The sequence below is a fragment of the Vitis vinifera genome, chromosome 13, assembly GCF_030704535.1.
Source record: "Vitis vinifera cultivar Pinot Noir 40024 chromosome 13, ASM3070453v1".
Lineage (NCBI taxonomy): Eukaryota > Viridiplantae > Streptophyta > Magnoliopsida > Vitales > Vitaceae > Vitis > Vitis vinifera.
The window spans coordinates 14,324,697-14,346,776 of record NC_081817.1 but is presented as its reverse complement, the minus strand read 5'-3'; the positions used below and the strand labels follow the sequence as shown (position 1 = coordinate 14,346,776).

At 37.5% G+C, this 22,080-nt stretch overlaps 1 protein-coding gene across 1 annotated transcript in view; it reads right to left on the bottom strand.

Moving 5' to 3' along the window:
• LOC100261662 (pentatricopeptide repeat-containing protein At5g04810, chloroplastic) overlaps window positions 1-21,023 on the bottom strand; it is a 63,163-nt gene extending 42,140 nt beyond the window's left edge. Inside the window, exons 1-3 of the mRNA XM_002269158.4 lie at window positions 19,945-21,023; window positions 17,304-17,431; window positions 4,430-4,570 (exon numbers count right to left, since the gene is read on the bottom strand). Coding sequence (XP_002269194.2) covers window positions 4,430-4,570; window positions 17,304-17,431; window positions 19,945-20,805 — 1,130 coding nt within the window. The 5' untranslated portion in view covers window positions 20,806-21,023. The remainder of the gene's footprint in view (window positions 1-4,429; window positions 4,571-17,303; window positions 17,432-19,944) is intronic.
• Window positions 21,024-22,080: the final 1,057 nt, after the last annotated feature.

The following is a 22,080-nucleotide window of genomic DNA, read 5'->3' as shown; positions in this document are numbered from 1 at the left end:
ATTTTATGAGGATGTGTGTCTCCACAAATGATGCAAAGAAAGTAAGTGTAAAAGCAACTTCATGAATCGAGAACCAAATAAGGCATTTGAATTGCTGGAATTTGTAGTAGAAAATTCATATCTTAAGACATCCCAGTACCTCAATCAAATAGTTTTGCCCAAAATCAGCAAAACCCCACACATCTGGCAGTTATATTCAAATGTCAAAGATTAAAACAACTTAAAGGTCAGGATTGGAACTTGTCTTTGGCTAGAATTTTTGACAGATTCTATTTTAAATAAAAGTAGGCACACATACCCTTTTTTCCAACCACAAAGTGGTGCTTTAGGCTTTTATAACCCTTGTCTCTCTTTAAATCACCTTATTTCCTCTCTTCTTGTTTCATCTCTTTCATTTTTTTCTTTTATAGTTTTTGTTTGTATCTGGTTGATGGTTTTATATGGATCAAAACAAAATAGAATTTCAGAATCAAGTGACCCTCTCTGACTTTTGACATAATGAAATAACTAAAGAAAGTGAGCAGAGCCCATGAAAAATAAAAGAAAGAAAACAGATGCATGAGAATCTATGATCATGTTAAAAAAAAAAAAGCCCATGATCCAATTGGATTATAAATTGCAAACTGAAAAGATAATAAACATCACACATTTGTAATGCATTGATAGTCAAAACTAACATCAATATGTTTACACAAAACACTTAATATATTTTATTTTTTTTTTATAGGAAACGAGAAAGAGATATATTGATAGAAATAAGAAGTACAAGAGAAGGATAAGGAATCCTCCCACCAAAGAAAAACTAAACAACAAGAATACAAAAACAAGAAGCTACAATGTAAAAACAAACAAACTCTCTAGGCTAAACCATCCCATTGGAGCTACACACTGCTAGTCAATCTAGTTGTAACACATTAAGGGGAATGCCCTTAAAAACTATGGAACAAAACGCCCAAAGAGAAGCAAGTAAGTGAATGGAATCCCAAAGATTCTCTAAATTCCTTGTTTTATCCTCAAATATCCTCGCATTTCTTTCCCACCACACAACCCAAATTAAAGCAATGCACGCAGTTTGCCACAAAACTATCCCTCTCTTGGATAATCCAAAACCTTTATAATTGATAGACATCATGTCGGAGATGCTTCTCGGGGGAACCCAATCCATCTTGGCTAACTAAAATAATCTATGCCACAACCCCATCGTCAAAGACCAATGTAGGAAAAGATGATTTGCTGATTCTCCATGCTTCATACACAACTTACAAATGTCGGGACTAAGAGCTTTGTAGGGTCTTTTCAATTGTAGCAAGTCATTAGTATTTACCTTCTTATGTGTCACTAACCAGACAAAGGACTTGACTTTAAAAGGGACTTGAGAATTCCATACAAACTTAGTAGGGAAAACTGGAGATGAATCGAAAAAGTGGGACAAGGCTAGAAAAAAAGACTTAACTGTAAATAGCCCTGAAAAAAGATAAAGACCAAGATCTCGCATCTGAAACCGATGGGGATAAATGCAAACAATCAAGTGACCGCATGAGGCTTTCTAAATCTTCTATCTCAGAATCGGAAAGGTTACGACGAAAATTAAAGTTCCAAGAAAAGGGGCGAGCAGAACCGAGAATTGAAGATTTAGGAATATTTTTATCCATGACTACTCTAAATAGTCTTAGATATTGGAACCCCAAAGGTTGGTCCCCCTACCACAAGTCTTCCCAAAAGCGAATTCTTTCCCCATCTCCTACCACAATCCGAGTATACTTGGAAAAATCTTAAAAGACTTGTGCAATAGTCTTCCAAGGACAACAATGTGACCATCTGACTATAGTGTTGGCATTCCAACCATTGGAATGTGTCCCATAAATGCTTAAAATGACCTGATGCCATAGAGTTGAACTCTCCCTAGGATACCTCCACAACCATTTCTCTAAGAGAGCGAGATTTCTTAGAGAAATCTTCCCAAATCTCAATCCCCCTTTTACCTTCGGATTACACACTACATCCCAACTAACAAAATGATCTCTTTTACCTTCCCCAACCCTTAACCATAGGAAATCCCTTTGCAATCTCTCAATTTTTGCAATCACTAAAGCGGGAATCTTAAACAAGGAGAGAAAGTAGCTAAAAATATGGGAAAGGCATGAATGGATAAGAGTTATCCTACCTCCAAAAGATAAGTAAGTCTTTTGTCACCCATCTAATTTCCGCTAGATTCTCTCGATCATTGGATCTCAAAAGCGATGATCTCTTTTACCTTCCCCAACCCCTAACCATAGGAAATCCCTTTGCAATCTCTCAATTTTTGCACTCACTAAAGCGGGAATCTTAAACAAGGAGAGAAAGTAGCTAGGAATGTGGGAAAGGCATGAATGGATAAGAGTTATCCTACCTCCAAAAGATAAGTAAGTCTTTTGTCACCCATCTAATCTTCGCGAGATTCTCTCGATCACTGGATCTCAAAAGCCACAAGCCTTTGAATTCCCTCCTAAAGGAAGACCCGGGTAGAGTATAGGCCAATCAGAAGCCTTGCAATCAAGCATCAAGGCCAACCTAGAAAGATGATTCTGATCAAGGTTGATGCCAAAAAGATTACTCTTGTCAAGATTGACCTTAATCCCAGAAATTTGCCCAAACACTAACAATAAACTCTTGAGAGTTTGCAGATCTTCCGCACAAGTATTAGAAAAGAAAATGGTATCATCTGCGAATTGCAGATGGGACACCCTTGTTCTATTCCTACCTACCCTGAAACCCTCCAACAAACTTCTTTCCTTTGCTCTCAACAACATCCTACTCAACACATCTGTGACAATAGTAAACAGAAAAGGGGATAGAGGGTCACCTTGTCTTAATCCTCTAGTTGCCTTGACCCACCCTTTAGCATTTCCATTCACTAGAACTGCATAAGAGACCGCAGACAAACAGCCTCTCATCTAGGTCCTCCATCTAGGACTAAACCCATTCTTCTCCAACACATGATCCAAAAAATCCCAACTCACATGGTCATAAGTCTTTTCAAAGTCAATTTTGAAGACAACTCCTTCCTCCCCTGATCATCTTTTCTCATCCACTATCTCATTGGCTATAAGAACTACGTCTAAAATTTGTCTCCCCTGAACAAAAGCACCTTGAGTAGAATGGATAGTTTCATGTAGAACCCCTCTTAATTGCCCTGATAGAATTTTGGCCTATTATCTTATAGAGACAAATGATCAAGCTTATAGGTCTAAAGTCTGAGATTTTCTTTGTCTGGCTTTTCTTGGGCAAAAGAACAATGAAGGAGGCATTAGTGCTTTGATTGATAATCCTGTTTTTGTGAAACTCTGCAAACACCCTCACTAAGTCCTCCTTGATCACATCCCAACAATCCTGAAACATTGCAATGGTAAATGCATCAGGCCTTGGCACCTTATCCCTATTTAACTGAAAAATGGCTTTAGAAATCTCTTCTTAAGTAAAAGGTGGAATCCAACCTAGAAGCACTGTCTTCTGAAATAGGGGACCAATCTAAGCCTTCTCCTCTCCAAGTGTGATGTCCCACATCGGATAGGGGAGGAAGTTCCTGGCGCTATATATGTAGAGGCTCCTCTTAACCAAGTAGACGCGTTTTAAAGCCGTGAGGGCCCCCCTTGGACCCAAAGCGGACAATATCTACATGGTTGGGTGCGGGTCGTTACAAATGGTATCAGAGCCGATCCCCGACCCCGGTGTGGGGGTTTGTTTGGCTTTGTCTGTTTGGCCCCGCAATCCCATGGGACACAACGAGGACGTTGTGTCTGCATGGGGGGGTATTTGTGATGTCCCACATCGGATAGGGGAGGAAGTTCCTGGCGCTATATATGTAGAGGCTCCTCTTAACCAAGTAGACGCGTTTTAAAGCCGTGAGGGCCCCCCTTGGACCCAAAGCGGACAATATCTACATGGTTGGGTGCGGGTCGTTACACCAAGACTCTCCAGGAGGACTCGAGTAGAGCTTTTCAAAATAAAGTAAGATCTCCTCTATGATGCTCTCAGAATTATTCAACACTAAACCTCTTTCGTTCTCCAAAAACTTGATGAAAACATATTGATACTATGTTTTCCTTCTATCAATGATTTCAAATACCTCTCCATGCTAAGATATAACTCCAAAAACTTATGAGAAAACATATATACACATTTTGAAAAGAGGATAGAGTTTGAAAGGATTACTTGACTATCCAGATTTTAGTTGCCAAAGTACTAAAGCAGCACAGGAGGCACATATTACATTAAAAGAAACATAGAAACATACAACAAAAAGCATATAGGGAAAATGGTGATTATAACAGCAAGAGCACCAAAAGATTTTATCATTACATTAACCACAAAGAGAACTTTTTTCAAGAGGACAAAAAAGGCTCAAAAGGAAAAAGGAGAGATTTAGTGTAGAGGTAGATGGTTGACTCACTCAGCATCAGCAATTTTGGCAAATCCACCCACAAGAATGCTATAAGTCACCAAACTCATTTCAATGCCCTCTTCTTTCATTTTCCTCACACAAGATAATGCTTCTTCCATGTCTCTACCAACTGCATAAGCATGGATAAGACTGCATGCAATAAACCATGGTTAATGATGGAAGGACAATCCTAATTACATAACATCTGAAACTAAGAAAACACATATTCCTTAAAAAGCAATAAATTTTTATTAGATTTATTACAATATATTGAATACAGAAACTATCCTCAAATAATGCCAAGCTATTTGATTAATTAAAAGTTTCTTCAGACTTGGGTAAGAATCTTCTTTTAGCTCAATCAGTGGCTTGAACATAAACTATGTTGTATTTTGTTTAGTTGGAAATTTTGTTCCGTTTCTTATTGATTATTTGCGAGTTACTTCCTTGGGTCTTAACGGCTAAGAAGACTTCAAGCATCTGTAAAATTGAGTTCAGGAGGAAAGAATCATCAAATTTCAGGTAAGGATGCATTTATGGTTGGTAAAACTTTTGAAATAACCAATACAAGATATTAGGATGAAAATCATTGTCTTCTAATTCAGTTTCTACTACTTTTTTAATTTTAAAAATTGTTTTTGGTAAGTTTTAAAAATTGTATTTATCTCTAAATTATAGTTTGACTCTAAAAAATATTTTTGGAATGTTTTAAAAGTTGGAAACTTTCCTAATTGGTTACTAGGGTTTTTGGAATGTTTTACAATTGAGAAACTTTTCATAATGAAAGTCCTTTCAAATATAAAAAGATTTGTTTTATTGAAAATTATGAGACTCTATGAAAATTCCAAGTGAAAGACAAAAACCTTAAGAGAGCAATGGTCATCTCAAAGTTTAATCCTCCAACTTTCAAACCTTTCAAGATCCCTCTTGAAAGTACATCTTGGCTTTAACAAAGGTCTAGACTCAAACTGCTTCCACCTCAATAAGGGCTTTGAATAATTCATAAAGGAGCACAAGGGAGTGCTATGTCAGGGACATGGTATTGGTGTTGCTGATCTAAGACCCTGGGGAATAGGCACATTTGGTCAGGTACAACTATGTACTATCTTTTCATATTTAGAGAATCATTCGCAGTCAAGAGACCACTCGTGGTTCTTATGACTAGTAGATTGCTAGGTGGTTTTCCACGTTATACACATGTTAAAATCAATATTATTTATCTATGCATGGGATTTTTACTCTCACTAAAGAATTAATCTAAAGGGACAAACTAAATAGGTAATAAAGAAGGAAATTTGGAGATTAATTCAAGGACTACCTATTCCCCCCTCTCAATAGTTCCATTATATCAAGACTAGACGTAAAATTTATTTCAAGTTGTATCAAGGCAAGTAAAATATTTTTCAAAATTTTAAGTGATTCCTACTAGTCTTGATAAATGGAACTATAGAGAGTTGGGACTTCCATAAATTATCCACCATTCTTTGATGGAAATAATCACCCCACTTGAAAGTTTCGATGAAATTTTTTCTTAAAATAAAAGCTAAAAGAATCTAGAATACACTGGAATATGGCTGGTCACCCTTACTCTTAGTTGACAAGAATGCTTGTTCAATTGATGAATTACAACCCAAGAGTGGAGTAAATTGGACGCTGAAAGGAGTGAAGTGGATGCCAAAACCCTTTACTATATTTTCAATAGTGTTAATCCTAACAAGTTTTACAGAATTGCAACTTGTAAATATGTTAAAGAGGTATGGGGCATTCTTGCAGTAACACCTAAGGACACTTCTACTGTGAAGTTTTCAAAACTACAAATATTAACTGCAAAGTTTGAAAGCATAAAGATGAAAGATGAAAGATGATGAGACCTTCTTTAAGTTTCAAACTAAACTCAGTGATATTATTAATTCATTTTTCAATCTAGGATAAAGAATCCCTAACTCTAAAGTGGTCAAAAAATTATTGAGATATCTCCTCGAGAGATTTAGACCTAAAGTGACCGCAATAGAGGAAAGTAAAACTACGGACTTAATGAAAGTAGATGAACTTATAGGTTCTCTTCAAACCTATGAGATGATTTTACCTTCCCCTGAGAGACCTAAAGCAATAGCTCTAAAGGCCTCTTCAAAAGAAAAAGTTGAGTCTAAAGATGAGAGTGTGCAAGTTCTCATACAATCTAAATTTTCAAAGTTCACTAAAAAAAAGTTAAAATCTTTATGAAAATGCAAAAGGAAACAAACTCAAAAGATGACTCAAAGAATGGGAAGAAATCTTTCTCCCAGAAAAATAAAGAAAAATGTCCATCAAAACCATCTCAAATTGAGTGTTTCAACTATGGAGTGAAAGGGCAATTCGCTTCAAATTGCCCTACACCTAAAAAAAATAAGAAATTCATACAAGTGACTTAGAGTGATTCCGAGTCTAATGATATTGAATGCACAAATTCAACTGAGAATGAGGAAATTAAGAATCCTATTGCTTTCATTGCCTCATTAACCCAATTCCCTAAAATTCAATCAAAAATCTAGTTGAATATAGCAATGAGGAAGAAGGCAACTTCAAAGACCTTCAAGAAATATATAATGCCTTGTACCATGAAAGCCATGAGATAAAATGAGAGAATGTAAAAATTAAGAAAATTTTAAAGAAAAAGAATGCTCACATTCAATATCCAGAATATGAGATTTGTGATTTAAATAATAAATTAAAAAAATTACTCTCAAGAAAATGACATGAATTTTAGAATCAAGGAACTTATGGTTGAAAAAGAAAATCTAATTAAAAAAATTAAGTTCCTTAAATCTGAACACCATGATGTGGTGGTTAAAAATAATTCCCTCACTTCAAAGTTGGATTAACTTAGAAAGAATTTAGGGACTCAAGATGAAGTGTTTCACCCTAGTTCTAAAATCTTAAATGAAATGATTGAAAAAGGAAAGGCCCATGGGGATAAGAAAGGTTCAGGTTATTTAAGCAAGTCCTTTTTTTCTTTGATAAGTAAGAGAGTGTATGTATTTAAAAAAGGAAACGCCAAAACAGCATCCCAAAGTAAACAGGAAGTCTCTTAAACTCCCACGAGTGGAAATACTGCTTTTGTGAAACCTAGTGAAAGCCACTCTCTTGAGGAATCATCCTCAAAGCAAGCTACCAAGTGCACTATTTGCAATAAATTTGGGTATGTGGCAAACAACTACTTTAGTAGACTCTTTGAAAATTATCAATCTCATGTAAATAGGTTAGTGAGTCAAATTATCTTAAATATCAAATTTTGAATATCAAGAAAGGTAGTAGGTCTTATACTAATCCTAAGAAAGGAAAGAGTCTAATTAGCATTGCCCATAAAATAAAGAAAATCTGGACAAAAAACAAGACCTAGTTGCACTTCAAGGTGCAAACCTAGTGAGTTCCAAGTCTTCACCTTTAGATTCTCTTAGGAATTCATCACATAGGAAATCTTTAGGAGTTTCACCCTATAGTTAGCATATTTTGTTCCATAATCCAAGACCTAGTCTTAGTGTTTCATTTTTTTATCCCTAGTACTATGTCTTTTCAGGAATCCTCAAGGGTTTTTTTTTTTCCTTGTCTTTTGTATTTTATTTAGGACTTCCTTGTTAGCTAGTTTTAATGATCTAGGTCTAGGATTTATGGGGAACTTATCTTTTCTTGAGTCTAGAATCTCATATTTAGGTGGAGTTAGTTACTTTTTAAAGTATGTTTTGTATCCTAGATCAAAGTTGTATCTCCTCAAGATTTTAGGTCTAGGTATTTAAGGGGAGAAATATTTTGTAGGGTTTCTAAGATCTAGATTCATGTCCATAGAAAATCAATATACTCTCTTACCTATTATTTTCTTAAAAAATTTCAGAATTTTTTTAAATTTTGGAAAGATGGACATGAATTTATTATTTATTGTTATTAATAGGAACATTTTATAGGAACATTTTAATTAGAATGGTTCTTGAAATTGTTTGATTTGTGAAGTTTGTAGCTTTGAATGTTGTAAAAGACTCATAGGGTTTTGTGGGATTGAGGATGATTCGAAATCAGTCGGTTGTAGTGGAGAGAAAGATTTTCCAGGTGAAGTCTGAAGATTACAATGGAGGAAAATGGCTTTCAATAACAGAGAGAAGCCGAGGTTATGTGGTTTCTTTAGATTTTGGAGAGGAGGAGACGGGTTGGCTAGTGGAGCAGTTAGAGAAAGCTGTGGAGTTGGAGGATTCCAGGGGTTACATTCGAAAAATGAGGGGCAAGACCAGGACTCATCTGATGGAAATATGTTTTAATAGCAGAGGGTGTTATATGAAGATCACAGAATATAGTGCAAAGAGAAAACCTTTGGTCTTAGTTGTTCCAAGAGGTGTTAATGGCTGCGGGTGGGAAAACCTCAGGAAGGTGATTGCTTCAGTCCAAGAGTTATCTGTTCAAGTTGGGAGAGAATCGAAGGAGACGCAAAACAAGCTTCAAGAGAGCAAAGGAATGTACAGAGGTGAGAGGACCTATGCTGAGGTGGTTGCAGAGAAAGGAACAAGGAATGGCGCAGGGATGCCAGTTGGAAAATGGGCAAGAGCGGTGGTTTGTGAAGGCAAAGGAGAGATACGTGACTGGTGTGAGGTTGGAAAGGCTATAGCGAGAAGGGTGGGGATGAAAGGAATGGTATCCGTAACACCCATTTCTGCTTACAAAGGGTGTTTTTTTGTGGAAAATGCAAGGAAAGCTCAGTGGTTTCAAGAAAGAGGTAGTTTCACAGTGAGAGGAGAGGTTTTTGCTCTGAGGAGATGGTCGCCAGAAGAGAACTCAGTGGTGAGGGGAAAATTTAGACGGGGGTGGCTGGAGCTAAGAGGTCTCCCTTTCCACCTGTGGGATGAGGTGCAGTTGAGTCACATTTTGCAGCAGTGGGGGAGGGTAACGGAGGTGGCAAGAAACTCCTTGAAGTTTGTTGATTTGTCGAAAGTAACATTGCGGGTGGAAATGCTTCCAAAGGTCGTGCTCCCAGCGCTATTAGAGGTAGAAGATGGAGATTGGATATACACGGTTGCAGTTACAGTCACCGGAGAAGATGACGGAGAAGACGACGGAGGAGACTATATCAAGTCTGAATCGAGTCGCAGCAAGGACGAGATGAGGTCAGCCGGGGGTTGCGTCTTGAAGAAGCCACAGATGGTCGAGGGGCTACGAGCTATTGACAGGACCAGTGACTGCCAAAGATGGATGCCCCGTCATCGTCTCCATTTTAGCTCTTCAGATTCAAAATCGGCTAAGGGGGAGAAAGGAAAGGGAAGGTGGATATCGGGCCCAAGGGCGGGAAGCAATGTCGGGCCAACACCAGACGCCTTTGAAGCCCGTTCTGGTTGGGCCCAAGTTGGGGGGAAGGATTTTGGGCCATTAGTGGGTCCAGCCCATAAAGGATCTTCAAATGGTGGCCCGTTTGTATCTTCGTCTTCAAAGCTCCAAGGACCAGGGCTCTCTGCAAAGAATAGAGCGTCGGAAGGTCTTCCTCAAGCGTCGTCAAAGACGAAGGGATCTCCAGTCTCCGTAAGGCGCAGAGCAAGAAGTGGGCCGCCGAGATTTGACGAGGCGTCTTCTTCCCCGAAGCGTAGCTTTGAAGGAGGGGACTCACTGGTGACAAATCGGGGCAAATCTCACTCCAGAAAGAGTGATTTATCCACTGGTTTGGAAACATCCAAAGTTTCCACCGGCGAGACAGAGGGGGAAGAGGGGATTTTGCAATGCAAACTGATCAATGAGGTGCGTAATCCTATCTCAGCTGCTTCTGAGCGAGATTTTCCTCTGTCTGGGGCTTTTGAGTCGATTCTTATTCCCGAAACCTCGGTTTCTTTGGGTCATCCTTTTTGTGTCCATTCTTCTTCTTCGTATCCGTTGGAGTCAAGCCACGCTTTTCAGCGTGGACCTGTTTCTATCTCTCCTGTGGTGTCTGATAACCATCGTGGTGGTGCGTCCTGTTCGAAAGGTGTGGTGGTACCCCTAGAAACCTCTAACCAAAAATCTAAAGACCGACCTTTCCTTAGGGAAATTCCTAGCAACCTTGAGGTGCGTGGTGACTCAGTTGAGGCTTTGTTCCCTGTGCAAGAACCTTCCACTCTCCCGCTGGAAGGTTTTCAGATTGAGGGGCTTACGCCTCGGAAGATGGTCAAGGTTCAGTCGGTTCTGGAGAGTTTGAGGGTTAGAATTGTCAGGGATAATGGGAAAGGTGTGGTGGGAGAGAACAGGAATCCTCTCTCTGCGGACAAGGTTTATTCCAGAAGAAAGAAGAAAAAGGGTTCTGGAACTCGAGGAGAGGATTAGTCTGGGTGCGGGTTGTGTTGGGTTGTGATTGTTCTAATGAAGATTTTAAGTTGGAATACAAGAGGTTTAGGTTCTAGGAAGAAAAGGAGGACTGTGAGAAGGTTTTTAAGCACTCAAAACCCAGATGTGGTGATGCTTCAGGAAACAAAGCGTGAAATTTGGGATAGGAGGTTAGTGAGTAGTATTTGGAAAGGTAAAAGTCTGGCTTGGGTTGCTCTTCCTGCTTGTGGGGCGTCGGGGGGGATTGTGATCTTGTGGGATTCAGTTAAGTTCAATTGTTCAGAGAAGGTGTTAGGATCCTTCTCTGTTACTGTAAAATTGAACTCTGATGAGGAAGGGTCTTTTTGGCTAAGCTCAGTGTATGGCCCGAATAAGGCAGTGTGGAGGGAGGACTTTTGGTTGGAACTTCAAGATCTACATGGTCTAACTTTCCCAAGGTGGTGTGTAGGAGGGGATTTTAATGTGATCAGGAGGATATCTGAGAAGATGGGTGATTCTAGGCTAACAGTCAACATGAGGCGTTTTGACGAGTTTATAAGGGAAAGTGGTTTGTTGGACCCCCCTCTTAGGAATGCGGCTTTTACATGGTCAAACATGCAAGTCGATCCTATTTGCAAGAGGTTAGATAGGTTTTTGTTCTCTGCTGAGTGGGATTCTTTTTTCTCTCAAAATATTCAAGAGGCCCTTCCTAGATGGACATCTGACCATAGCCCAATTTGCTTGGAAACTAATCCTTTTATGTGGGGGCCGACTCCTTTTAGGTTTGAGAATATGTGGTTGCTCCATCCTGAGTTTAAAGAGAAGTTTAGAGACTGGTGGCAAGAGTGTTCGGTTGAAGGTTGGGAAGGTCACAAATTTATGAGGAAACTAAAGTTTATTAAATCAAAGTTGAAAGAGTGGAATACAAGGGTCTTTGGAGATCTAAGAGAGAGGAAAAAGCATATTCTTACGGACTTAGGCAGAATTGATAGAATTGAACAAGAAGGGAATTTAAATCTTGAGCTGGTCTCGGAAAGGATCTTAAGAAGGAAGGAGTTAGAGGATTTGTTATTGAAGGAAGAGGTTCAATGGAGACAAAAATCTAGGGTTAAGTGGATTAAAGAAGGGGATTGCAATTCTAAGTTTTTTCACAGAGTGGCCACTGGAAGAAGAAGTAGGAAGTATATAAAGTCTCTGATTTCTGAGAGGGGGGAGACTTTAAATAACATTGAGGTTATTTCTGAGGAGATTGTAAACTTCTTTGGGAATCTTTATTCCAAACCCGAGGGTGATTCTTGGAAGATTGAAGGGATTGATTGGGCCCCTATTTCTGAAGAGAGTGCAATTTGGTTGGATAGGCCGTTTTCGGAAGAGGAGGTTCGAATGGCAGTTTTCCAATTGAATAAGGAAAAGGCCCCTGGCCCTGATGGCTTTACCTTAGCAATTTATCAAGAGTGTTGGGATGTGATTAAAGAGGATCTTATGAGGGTGTTTTTTGAGTTCCACACTAAAGGGGTAATAAATCAAAGCACAAATGCGACTTTCATTGCTATGGTGCCTAAGAAAAGCCAAACTTTCAAAATCTCAGATTATAGACCTATTAGTTTGGTTACAAGTTTATATAAGATAATTGCTAAGGTCTTATCAGGGCGGTTACGTAAAGTTCTTCATGAAACAATCTTTGGCTCGCAAGGAGCCTTTGTGGAAGGGAGACAAATATTGGATGCTGTATTGATAGCCAATGAAGTGGTGGATGAGAAAAGAAGGTCAGGAGAGGAAGGGGTAGTTTTCAAAATTGATTTTGAGAAGGCCTATGATCATGTGGAGTGGGGCTTTTTAGATCATGTGCTTCAAAGGAAGGGGTTTAGCCAGAAATGGAGAGCTTGGATGAGGGGTTGTTTATCTTCTTCTAGTTTTGCTATCCTAGTTAATGGGAATGCAAAGGGTTGGGTTAAAGCCTCTAGAGGATTGAGACAGGGAGATCCTCTTTCTCCTTTCCTTTTTACTCTAGTAGCAGATGTTCTAAGTAGGTTGATGATTAGAGCTGAGGAAGCTGGGATAACTGAGGGTTTCCTTGTGGGGAGGGATAGGACTAGAGTGTCCTTGCTACAGTTTGCTGATGATACCATATTTTTCTCTAAAGCCTCTTTGGATCTTCTTCAAAACCTTAAGATTATCCTTTTGGTTTTTGGGCAAGTATCTGGTTTAAAAATCAACTTAGAAAAAAGCACCATTTCAGGTATCAACACTAGGCAGGAAATGTTGTCCAGTTTGGCTTTGGTTTTGGAGTGCAGAGTGTCAGAGTGGCCTTTGTCTTATTTAGGCCTCCCTTTAGGAGGGAACCCAAAGACAATAGGTTTTTGGGATCCAGTGGTTGAGAGAATTTCGAGGAGGCTGGATGGGTGGAAAAAGGCCTATTTGTCTTTGGGTGGGAGGATTACTCTAATTCAGTCTTGTCTGTCTCATATCCCTAGCTATTTCCTTTCCCTCTTCAAAATCCCTGTATCTATAGCTTCAAAGATTGAGAAGATGCAAAGGGATTTTCTTTGGTCTGGGGCCGGGGAAGGGAAGAGAGATCACCTTATCAGATGGGAGGTTGTCAGTAGACCAAGGGAGATGGGAGGTTTGGGCTTTGGGAAGACTTCTATGAGAAATAGTGCCCTCTTAGGGAAATGGCTTTGGAGGTTTCCTAGAGAAAGGAGCGGTCTTTGGCATAAGGTTATTGCGAGTATATATGGGACACATCCTAATGGATGGGACGCCAACATGGTGGTTAGATGGTCTCACAGATGTCCTTGGAAGGCTATTGCTCAAGTTTTTCAAAAGTTCTCCCCTTTTGTTCGCCTAGTGGTGGGTAATGGGGAGAGAATTCGGTTTTGGGAAGATCTTTGGTGGGGAAACCAAACTTTGTGTGCTCAATTTGCTGAACTCTACAGAGTTAGTTCTGTGAGAAACCTTACTGTCTCAAATGTCCTTGGCAACTCCTTTCCATTGTCTTGGAATTTTAACTTTCGCCGCAATCTAACGGATTCAGAAATTGATCTCCTTCAGAGATTAATGTCCTCCCTTCATTCTGTGCTTCTTTCCCCTTCCTCATCAGACTCAAGAGCGTGGTCTTTGTCTTCGTCAGGTTCGTTTTCAGTGAAATCTTTTTTCTATGCCTTGTCAAAAGATTCAAATCCTTTAATGTTCCTTCCGGCCAAGTTTTTATGGAGCTCAAAAGTCCCTTCAAAGGTTAAGGCCCTCGCTTGGTTAGTAGCACATGGGAAGGTAAACACTAATGACAAGTTGCAATTGAGAAGACCCTACAAAGCCCTCTGTCCTCAATGGTGCATTCTTTGCAAAAGAAATGGAGAGTCGATTGATCATCTTTTTCTTCATTGTCCCGTCACCATTGGACTTTGGCACAGGTTGTTCAATCTAGTAGGTGTGATTTGGGTCCCTCCAAGGAGCATTGAGGATATGTTGGTTATTTCCTTTAGAGGCTTGGGGAACTCAGTAAGAGGCAAGATTCTTTGGCAAATTGCTTGCCTTACTTTGATTTGGATAGTGTGGCAAGAAAGGAATAATAGAATCTTTGAGGATAAAGGGAGAACGGAAGAGGTGGTGTGGGATTTGATTTGGTTTTACTCTTCTCTATGGGCTTCTTGTACTGAAGCTTTTAGAGGAGTTCCTCTAAGCATCCTACAAATCAATTGGATTGGGGTTTGCGTTTAAAGAGTTTGAAGATTGTTGGGTTTTCTCTTGTTTTTAGATTACTATTGTTGGGTGTTTTCCTTGGTTATTGTGTAGGAAGGACCTCTCATCCTTCCCTTGGTTTTTTTCTCTTTCTTTTGTCTCTTTTTTCTCTTCTGTATTTGTTCTTTTATTAATATAATCTTCTTCGTTTCTGATCAAAAAAAAAAAAAAAAAAAAAAAAAAAAAAAATAGGAACATTTTAATTGATCTATAGAATGATTTTAATAAGTTAAGATTTTTCTAAATACTTCATGATATGGATTTTGTGTTTCTAAAAATTCTAAAAAGTGATGTGGATCTATTTCTTTCTTTTTTTTTCAAAGGAAATCAAACTAAGTCATTTCTTAGAGTTCAACATGTTTGAATCATCTCTATGTGCATAAAATAAAAATACTTGAAAATGTTGAAATTGAAAAAACCCACCTTGAACAAATTCAAAATTCAATATCTTTAATCCAAAAGTGAAAGTCATCACTTGCAAAAATGGAAAAATCCCTAAAGTGGAATGTGCACTTATACATGAAAGTAATGTTTCTTTCTATTCTAAAATTACCCCACAAAAACAAACTAAAATTGTTTTGGGAAATTGTAAAGTCACATGAATATGTATGAATATATCTATGTGAAATAGATTAAATCGTGTTACACAACTGGATGAATTTCAAATTGAATGTGTCTACTTCTAGACCTTAAATTAATTAGTTAAAATAATTAGGTGAGATGGAATGAGAATCTCATGTTGTTAATGATTACATTCTTTGGAAGTGAAGTTTTACTTCCTTCACTTATGTTTTATTCTTGTTAATCTTGAAAATCCTTTGAATTCCATAAATAAATTATTTTAGTTCTCTTTATAGCCTGTTGAATAATTTTTCATGCCTATTATATGCAGATTACTTAATTCCTGGCTAAGTTTCTGAAAATTACAATTCTAAGAGTGTTTAGGTTTTCTAGGATAAGTCCTAAAATGTCTAATATCTTTTCAAGTTATTTGATATTCCTTGTGACAAAGCATTTTTTGGACTTTTGGGAATTTCAGGAATAATTTGAAATTCCTAGTGACCATAGGGAATTTAAGGTTTAATTTGAACGTCCTTGTAACCATAGAAATATATGTTAGGAAGTTGGGTCAATAGAATAAAGAGCTTCATGGATTTTATAGGGTTCTTAATGTATTAGGTTGAAAGAGAGAGTATTTTTGATGTATTTTGGATTATCTTTTGGCACTTTGTTTTCTTTCTAATAAATGTTAGATTGAATTTTGGATATTTAGTATATCATTTCTCCTTGATTGCTTCATCATTTTTTATTTTCTTATATTTGTCATTTTTGCGACACAAAGAGGAGTAAAAAGAAAAGGTTCATTGAGTTCACCAATTATATTTATCTAATCTATTTTTTGGCATACTATGTTTTTCATGGGTTTGTTGTTTAACTATGTGCAGATTATAGATGATTAATATCACTGCATAAGAAGTGTTTTAAATTAAGAGCAAGATTTGGTTCAGTGAGGTTTTCTGTGAGTTATAAGGGGCTCATTGTATCTTGTATTTTGTCACAAAATTGCCAAAGGAGAGGATTGTTAGTTTATTTTGTTTAGTTGGCAATTATTGGGCTTGAGTACATGGAAAATTGAATATAAAAATTAAAATAACAGAAACATCATACTTGCTCTCTCTGAAACTTCTTTGATCATCTCTCTCTCGTCCTTTGACCTTCTTTGATCATCTCCAAGATGACATGCACTAGGCTAGGGATGTTAATTAGTCATAGTAGTTCCAACTAGATATCATATCCAAGATAGTTTCCCTGTCCAACTTATGTATTATTGGTACTTTTAGTCAATTTTTAGACATGGTATCCAAGACACAATTGCCTTGTCAGACCTACATATTTTCACCTTGTACATATATGTTTAAGTTAAACTGTATTGTTACTCTCTATCTATCTATCTTTCTCTCTCCCTCCCTCCTGCTCCCTCCCTTTAGCCTTTTTTTATCATCTCCACGATGGCATGCATGAGGATAGTGATTTTAATTAGTCGTAGTGGTACTTCTATTCATTTTTAAACATCATATACTAGGCATAATTTTCTTGTCAAACCTACATATCATCACTTCACACTAGGGGTTAAAACTATAGTAAGACGCCATGTATTTTACTAACCTATATATAATCATTTTACGTTGACAAAGATGACAAAACAACTGCTTTTACAAACTTAGACAAGCTTCCCTCCTCCTCGCTTAATCTTCTTCAATGAGAAAATATCGAAGATGGCATGTATAAGTATTATGATGTTAATTAGTGAGAGGGGTACTTGTAGTTGATTTTTAGATATTGTATCCAAAACACCAACCATCTCCTTGTCCAACTTTTGCATTATCACCCAACTAACAAAAATACCAAGGGTTAAAACCTAACAAGAAGTCGTCACAGATCGAGACATTTCAAAACTCTTTCTCTTTATCCCCTTTTCAACAAGAAAGCGCCATCCCTCTTAACCTTCTTCAACTAGAAAGTGTCCAAGATGGCTCGTACAAGGATGGTGATGTTAATTAGCCATAGTGGTACTTCTAGTCAACTTTTAGATATCATATCTGAGACCATCTCCTTGTTGATTATCACCTTGCACTAACAAAAATACCAACTCTTAAAAGCTCAAAGACTAGTTGTCACAAATCAAGACATTTGAAAATAATTGCTCTCACCTACTTAGACAAGCAACCATTAGCTTAAAAAACATAAAAATAAATAAAAAGAATAGGAAATAAAACCCTCAAAACTAGGGTAGTATTAGGCTAGTGCATTTCCAGTCAAATCATGCAAAAACACAAACTAATATCAAGAGAAGTTTTACCTTGTATAGACATGAGAGGTTGGCTCTATTCCCCTTGCTCGCATGCTTTCAAAAGTTCCACGTGCATGATGCATATCCCCTCGCCGTGCATAATAGGTCACCATCAACCCAAACTCTTTTCTAGAAGGCTAATAAACATGACAATTTTGAAAAATGAAATAAAATTAAAATTGAAAAACAAATAAAACAAAAACAATAGGAAGAACATTCATATTATGTAAACATGACAGAGTAGTTACAGACTTTCTAGAAACAAAAATCCACATATGAAACAAGATTTTATAGGCATGTCACCCTATTTATATAGGCAAACCTCTTCTTTATGCATGTTATACAATCTGGATGTCTATGTCCATGACCTAGTAAATGCAAGCACATATTTCTATGACAATGAAGCCTAGTCCAACCAACTTCACACAACTAAAATCTCCATGAAAGAATCTAGAATCTGAATGTACCAATATATTTTTAGTTTGCAGTATTATATGATCATTCACATTAGATCAATGTTGTCAAAGACAAAAGGCAATATCAAGGCGATAACACTCCTTTTAGCCTAAGGCAAAAGGTGAAAAACAAGGCGATAGCCTAACAATAGTAAAGCGATAAAAAATATACATATATTTACCTATTCGATATTCAACCAATATAGTTGTGTTCAACAATCAACACTATTAATTTTTCATCACTCACAATGTCTTATAAAATTAACAAAATAGTAATAATTATTGAAAGTCTATCTAAATGTATATTCTAATTTTTTAAGCATCTAAAAAGCAAAATAAAAAACAAAATAAAAGATTGAACATTCTAGAGAAGCTTTAGGCATCATCATCATAGTCATTATTGAGTATGTTTAATCTTAATTCATGGTCAAAGGAAGCCTCTATGCCTTGTGTCTTATCCCAAGGCGATTTGCCTAGGCATTGCCTCTTTGAAGTCGCCTTGCCTAGGTCTTCAAAAGGTGACTTTTATCTACCTTGCCTAGCCTGATGGCCTAGGCGATCCAGGCGATCGCCTTTGATAACATTGCATTAGATCATAAAATAAGGGGAAAATAAAAAATAAAATAGGGTCTATAGTAATTTCTCATTAGTATTGTCTTCAGTAGACATATATTTCACAGATGTACATAGTAATTAGTATAACCCAAGTGGCTAAGAGCTCAGTTTTATAACTTTGGTTGCTGAAGAGAGCATAGCTTCAAAATCACATGGTACAAGGCTTTTGGAATGTAGACATATCCAGATGAGATACCCATTATCCACTGTTTACAAATTTGAATCTTCTCTTTCAAATTTCCTCCAAAAGATTAATATTCTGTTGTTTTCCCATATTAAAAGAAAAAAAAAAGGTATTTAGTTTCTGTTCTAGGAATAGTATTATGGGCATGAAATCTTATCTACAAAAAGAATACATTACTCAACATACACCTGAGACATTTGTTAATGCAAGTGCTCATGCAAACACATGAGCAAGCCACACGCACAAAGAGAGACATTATGGCAGATAACAATATAGAACAATAGTATCTCCTGATTTTACACAGGTAACCAGACGCATCTCCAGTGATAACAAATAAGGCATTTATTAATAGACTTCTTTGCCTTGTGTCAATCCTTTTCATGAAACACACACACTAATCCAAATGGCTAGTTTCTAACAGTATATAAATTAATTGACATCTGCAAACAAAATCAATAATCAAATTATTATTGGCATAATTCAGAGCATTTGTAGCACAATATGCAGCCCAATTGACTTGGATTAATGAAAATGTATAGGAGAAGGAAAGTAGACAACGAATATAAAAGTTATCGTACTTCTTCTAAGAAGTCTGCCACTTCTAATGAATACCAACAAATAAGAGACACAAAACTTAGTTTTACTACAACAATGTTTGGTTCTCAGAAAATTTAAGGAAAAAAATAGAGGGAAAATGTCAGGAAAGAAAGGTAAAAAAGCTTATAAAATTTTTATTTTGTTTGGTGGTCTATGTAAAAGTTGAGAGAGAAAAAAAATACATTGTTGAAGAATTCACTTTTCCCACACTTCCCCATCTTTTTTTAAGGAAAACAGAGAGGGAAATCTTTTAACATTTTCCCTTCTCTTTTCATGAGTGTCTTCTTTCCTCACCTTTCACAAGACATCCAAACATAAGAAAATCATTTTCTTCAACTTTTTTTCATTAGTACTCTTTCAGGAAACAAATATAACCTAAATAGAGTTTCATTCCAATTATCAGGACTACAAACACCAATTATTTTCATCATTTCAGTTCAAATTAAGATACTTCACAATCCAATATTGAAATCAAGCTTCTATCTTCATTGCCTAGTCTAACTTTCATCATCCAATGGTCAGACTATAGATGAGAATAGGAAACGAAACTGAATCAAAGCATTTAATGGGTCACAGAGAAATCATAAACTTTCATCATCTAAATGGTGAAAAAATGAATTCCTCGCTTAGCAAAGTAAACAAGACCTTCTTCTTCAATTAGAAACAACTTAAGATACAAACAACCCCCCACCCCCATCCCCATCGCCATATGTGTGTGTGTGTATAGATTTGTGAATTCTTTGCTCTTCTTCAATTTTCTCATCATGCAAACGAAGAGTTGGACATTATGAAGTAGTACCTTCTTAATCCTCTCAAAAGCCTGAACCACAGCCTGCCAGTTCTCGGGCTCAGTTTCTAGAACTTTCCGGAAATCCTTCCTGGAACTTTCCCTCTCTTCGTGCCACTTGGACCGTTGATCCACACCATGCCCTTGAACCCACCTCGCCCTTTCCTCAGACCTCCCTCTTAGTCTTCTCCCATCATCCAACTTCACAGTCAAAACCCTCCCATGAAACTCCACACCATCAAACTCCACCGCCCTCATTGCAGAGCCCGACGCCATTGGGCCACCATAGATAACAAACCCGAAACCCGCATTCCTTTGGTTGTCATTGTGGCCTTTAATCAGTATCACATTCTCTATCGGCCCGAATTGCCGGAAAAACTCCGAAACCTCGTTCTTTTTAACCCAATTTGGAAGGTTGCCCACAAAGATTTTACCCTCTTGTCGGAACTCAATTTCCGGTGAACCATCTGAACATAAATTATCCAAATTACTCGAAACCGTAACCTCATTATCGTCAATTGTTTCTTGTGGCGGCCGCGTTGGTGGTGGAGGAGGAGGAGGAGAGAGTTGGCTGGATAACCAGAGTTTGTTGGTGAGATTGGCAGGATTGGTGGGAGAAATAGTGGGATTTACGATGTTTTTGAGGGGATTTTTGGTAGTTTTAGGACTTGGAGGAGTGGGGTTGAGGGATGGTTTGAGGGTTTTGGGGCGGCGGAGGTGGCCGGAGGAGTTCGAAGGTTCGTCGGGTTCAGGAGAAGTTTTGGAGGAGAAACAGAAAGCAGTGGTGGGGTGGGTTTTCCCGGCGAGGATGCTGGCGGAGAAGGTGGTGGTGTGGGGGCAGAGTGGGGAGGCAAGGGAGAAAATATCCATCATCCGGAAGAGGGAGGGGATGCCAGAGATTTGAAACTGATTTTTTAAATCCTGTTAGTTTTTACATATCCTGATTTTTGATAAATTTCCCATAAATTGAAAAAAGAACAAAAATAAATAAATAATAAAAAAATAAAAATAAAAAAACCTGTGAAAAATAATCTTTTTTAAAAAATTCATGTATGCGAGACACGATTTCAATCTAACATTTAAGAAAAAAAACAATAATTTCATTGTGTTATCCTCAAATCTTATTTTGAACACACTATCTTAAATCGTGTTATAAAAGAGAATGAAAGAAAGAATAAGAAAAAGATAGAATAAGAGAAAGAACTTCAAAAGGCTTCTTTTTTTGGAATAGTTCTTCTACAAGAGTTGGGAAGCCTTTTTATAGACTTTCTAAATGACCTTTCATTACTTATCTTTAAGATGAGTAATGGAAGTACATAAATGAACTTTTTTTAATTCCAGAATTAATGTGGTGGTCATTCACCATTACATTTATAACACTATCCCTTGGATGTCCACAATATTAATAAGATGAATGCATGAGTGCACTTAGGTTTTACATATAATTTCATACATCTTTGAAAACTCGATTTATTCTTTAAAGTTACAATTTCATTGAAACACGAGTTTTATCAAATGGACCTTAGGCAAAATATTTCAAAATTGACATATTAATTTACCTAAAAACCTTGCCTAAGTGTTAAAAAAAAACTGAAAAAGATAGGTTTTCGAGGCCAAAAGGATGAACCGATCAAGGCATTGGCCAGGGAACTGATCGACCGGTTGCCCTTGTCCAATAGAGGTCCGATTGAAAAGTGTTAAAAACACTCTCTCTCATCCAATAGCTTTCCTTTCCTAGTTGAAGCACCCTCTTTCCCGATCAAGGTCCAGTCGAGGTCTGATCGAAGCAACAGTAACCTGCCAAAGCATTAAATGCTCTAACGGCTAGTGAACCGATCGACCCTCGGCTCGGCCTATTGAGGCTGCTTTTTGTTTTTCTTGGCTCCCGAGGTTAGGAACCTATAAATCGAGAGCTCCACTTCATTTATGACATAGAGAACACTTGCATTCAATTGTCTACCCACTTGTTCTTACCTTAAAAGCTCTCATTTCTTTCTTGGTGCATTAAATCTACACTTGCATATCCTTTAGTGCACCTTTGTGTTTCATCCTAACTTTGATTTGTATTTGAGCTATCATTAAGCTAGGTTGAGGGATTCATTCTTGTAAAAATTGAGTGTTAAAGCCTTCAAGTGAGTTGAATCTTGA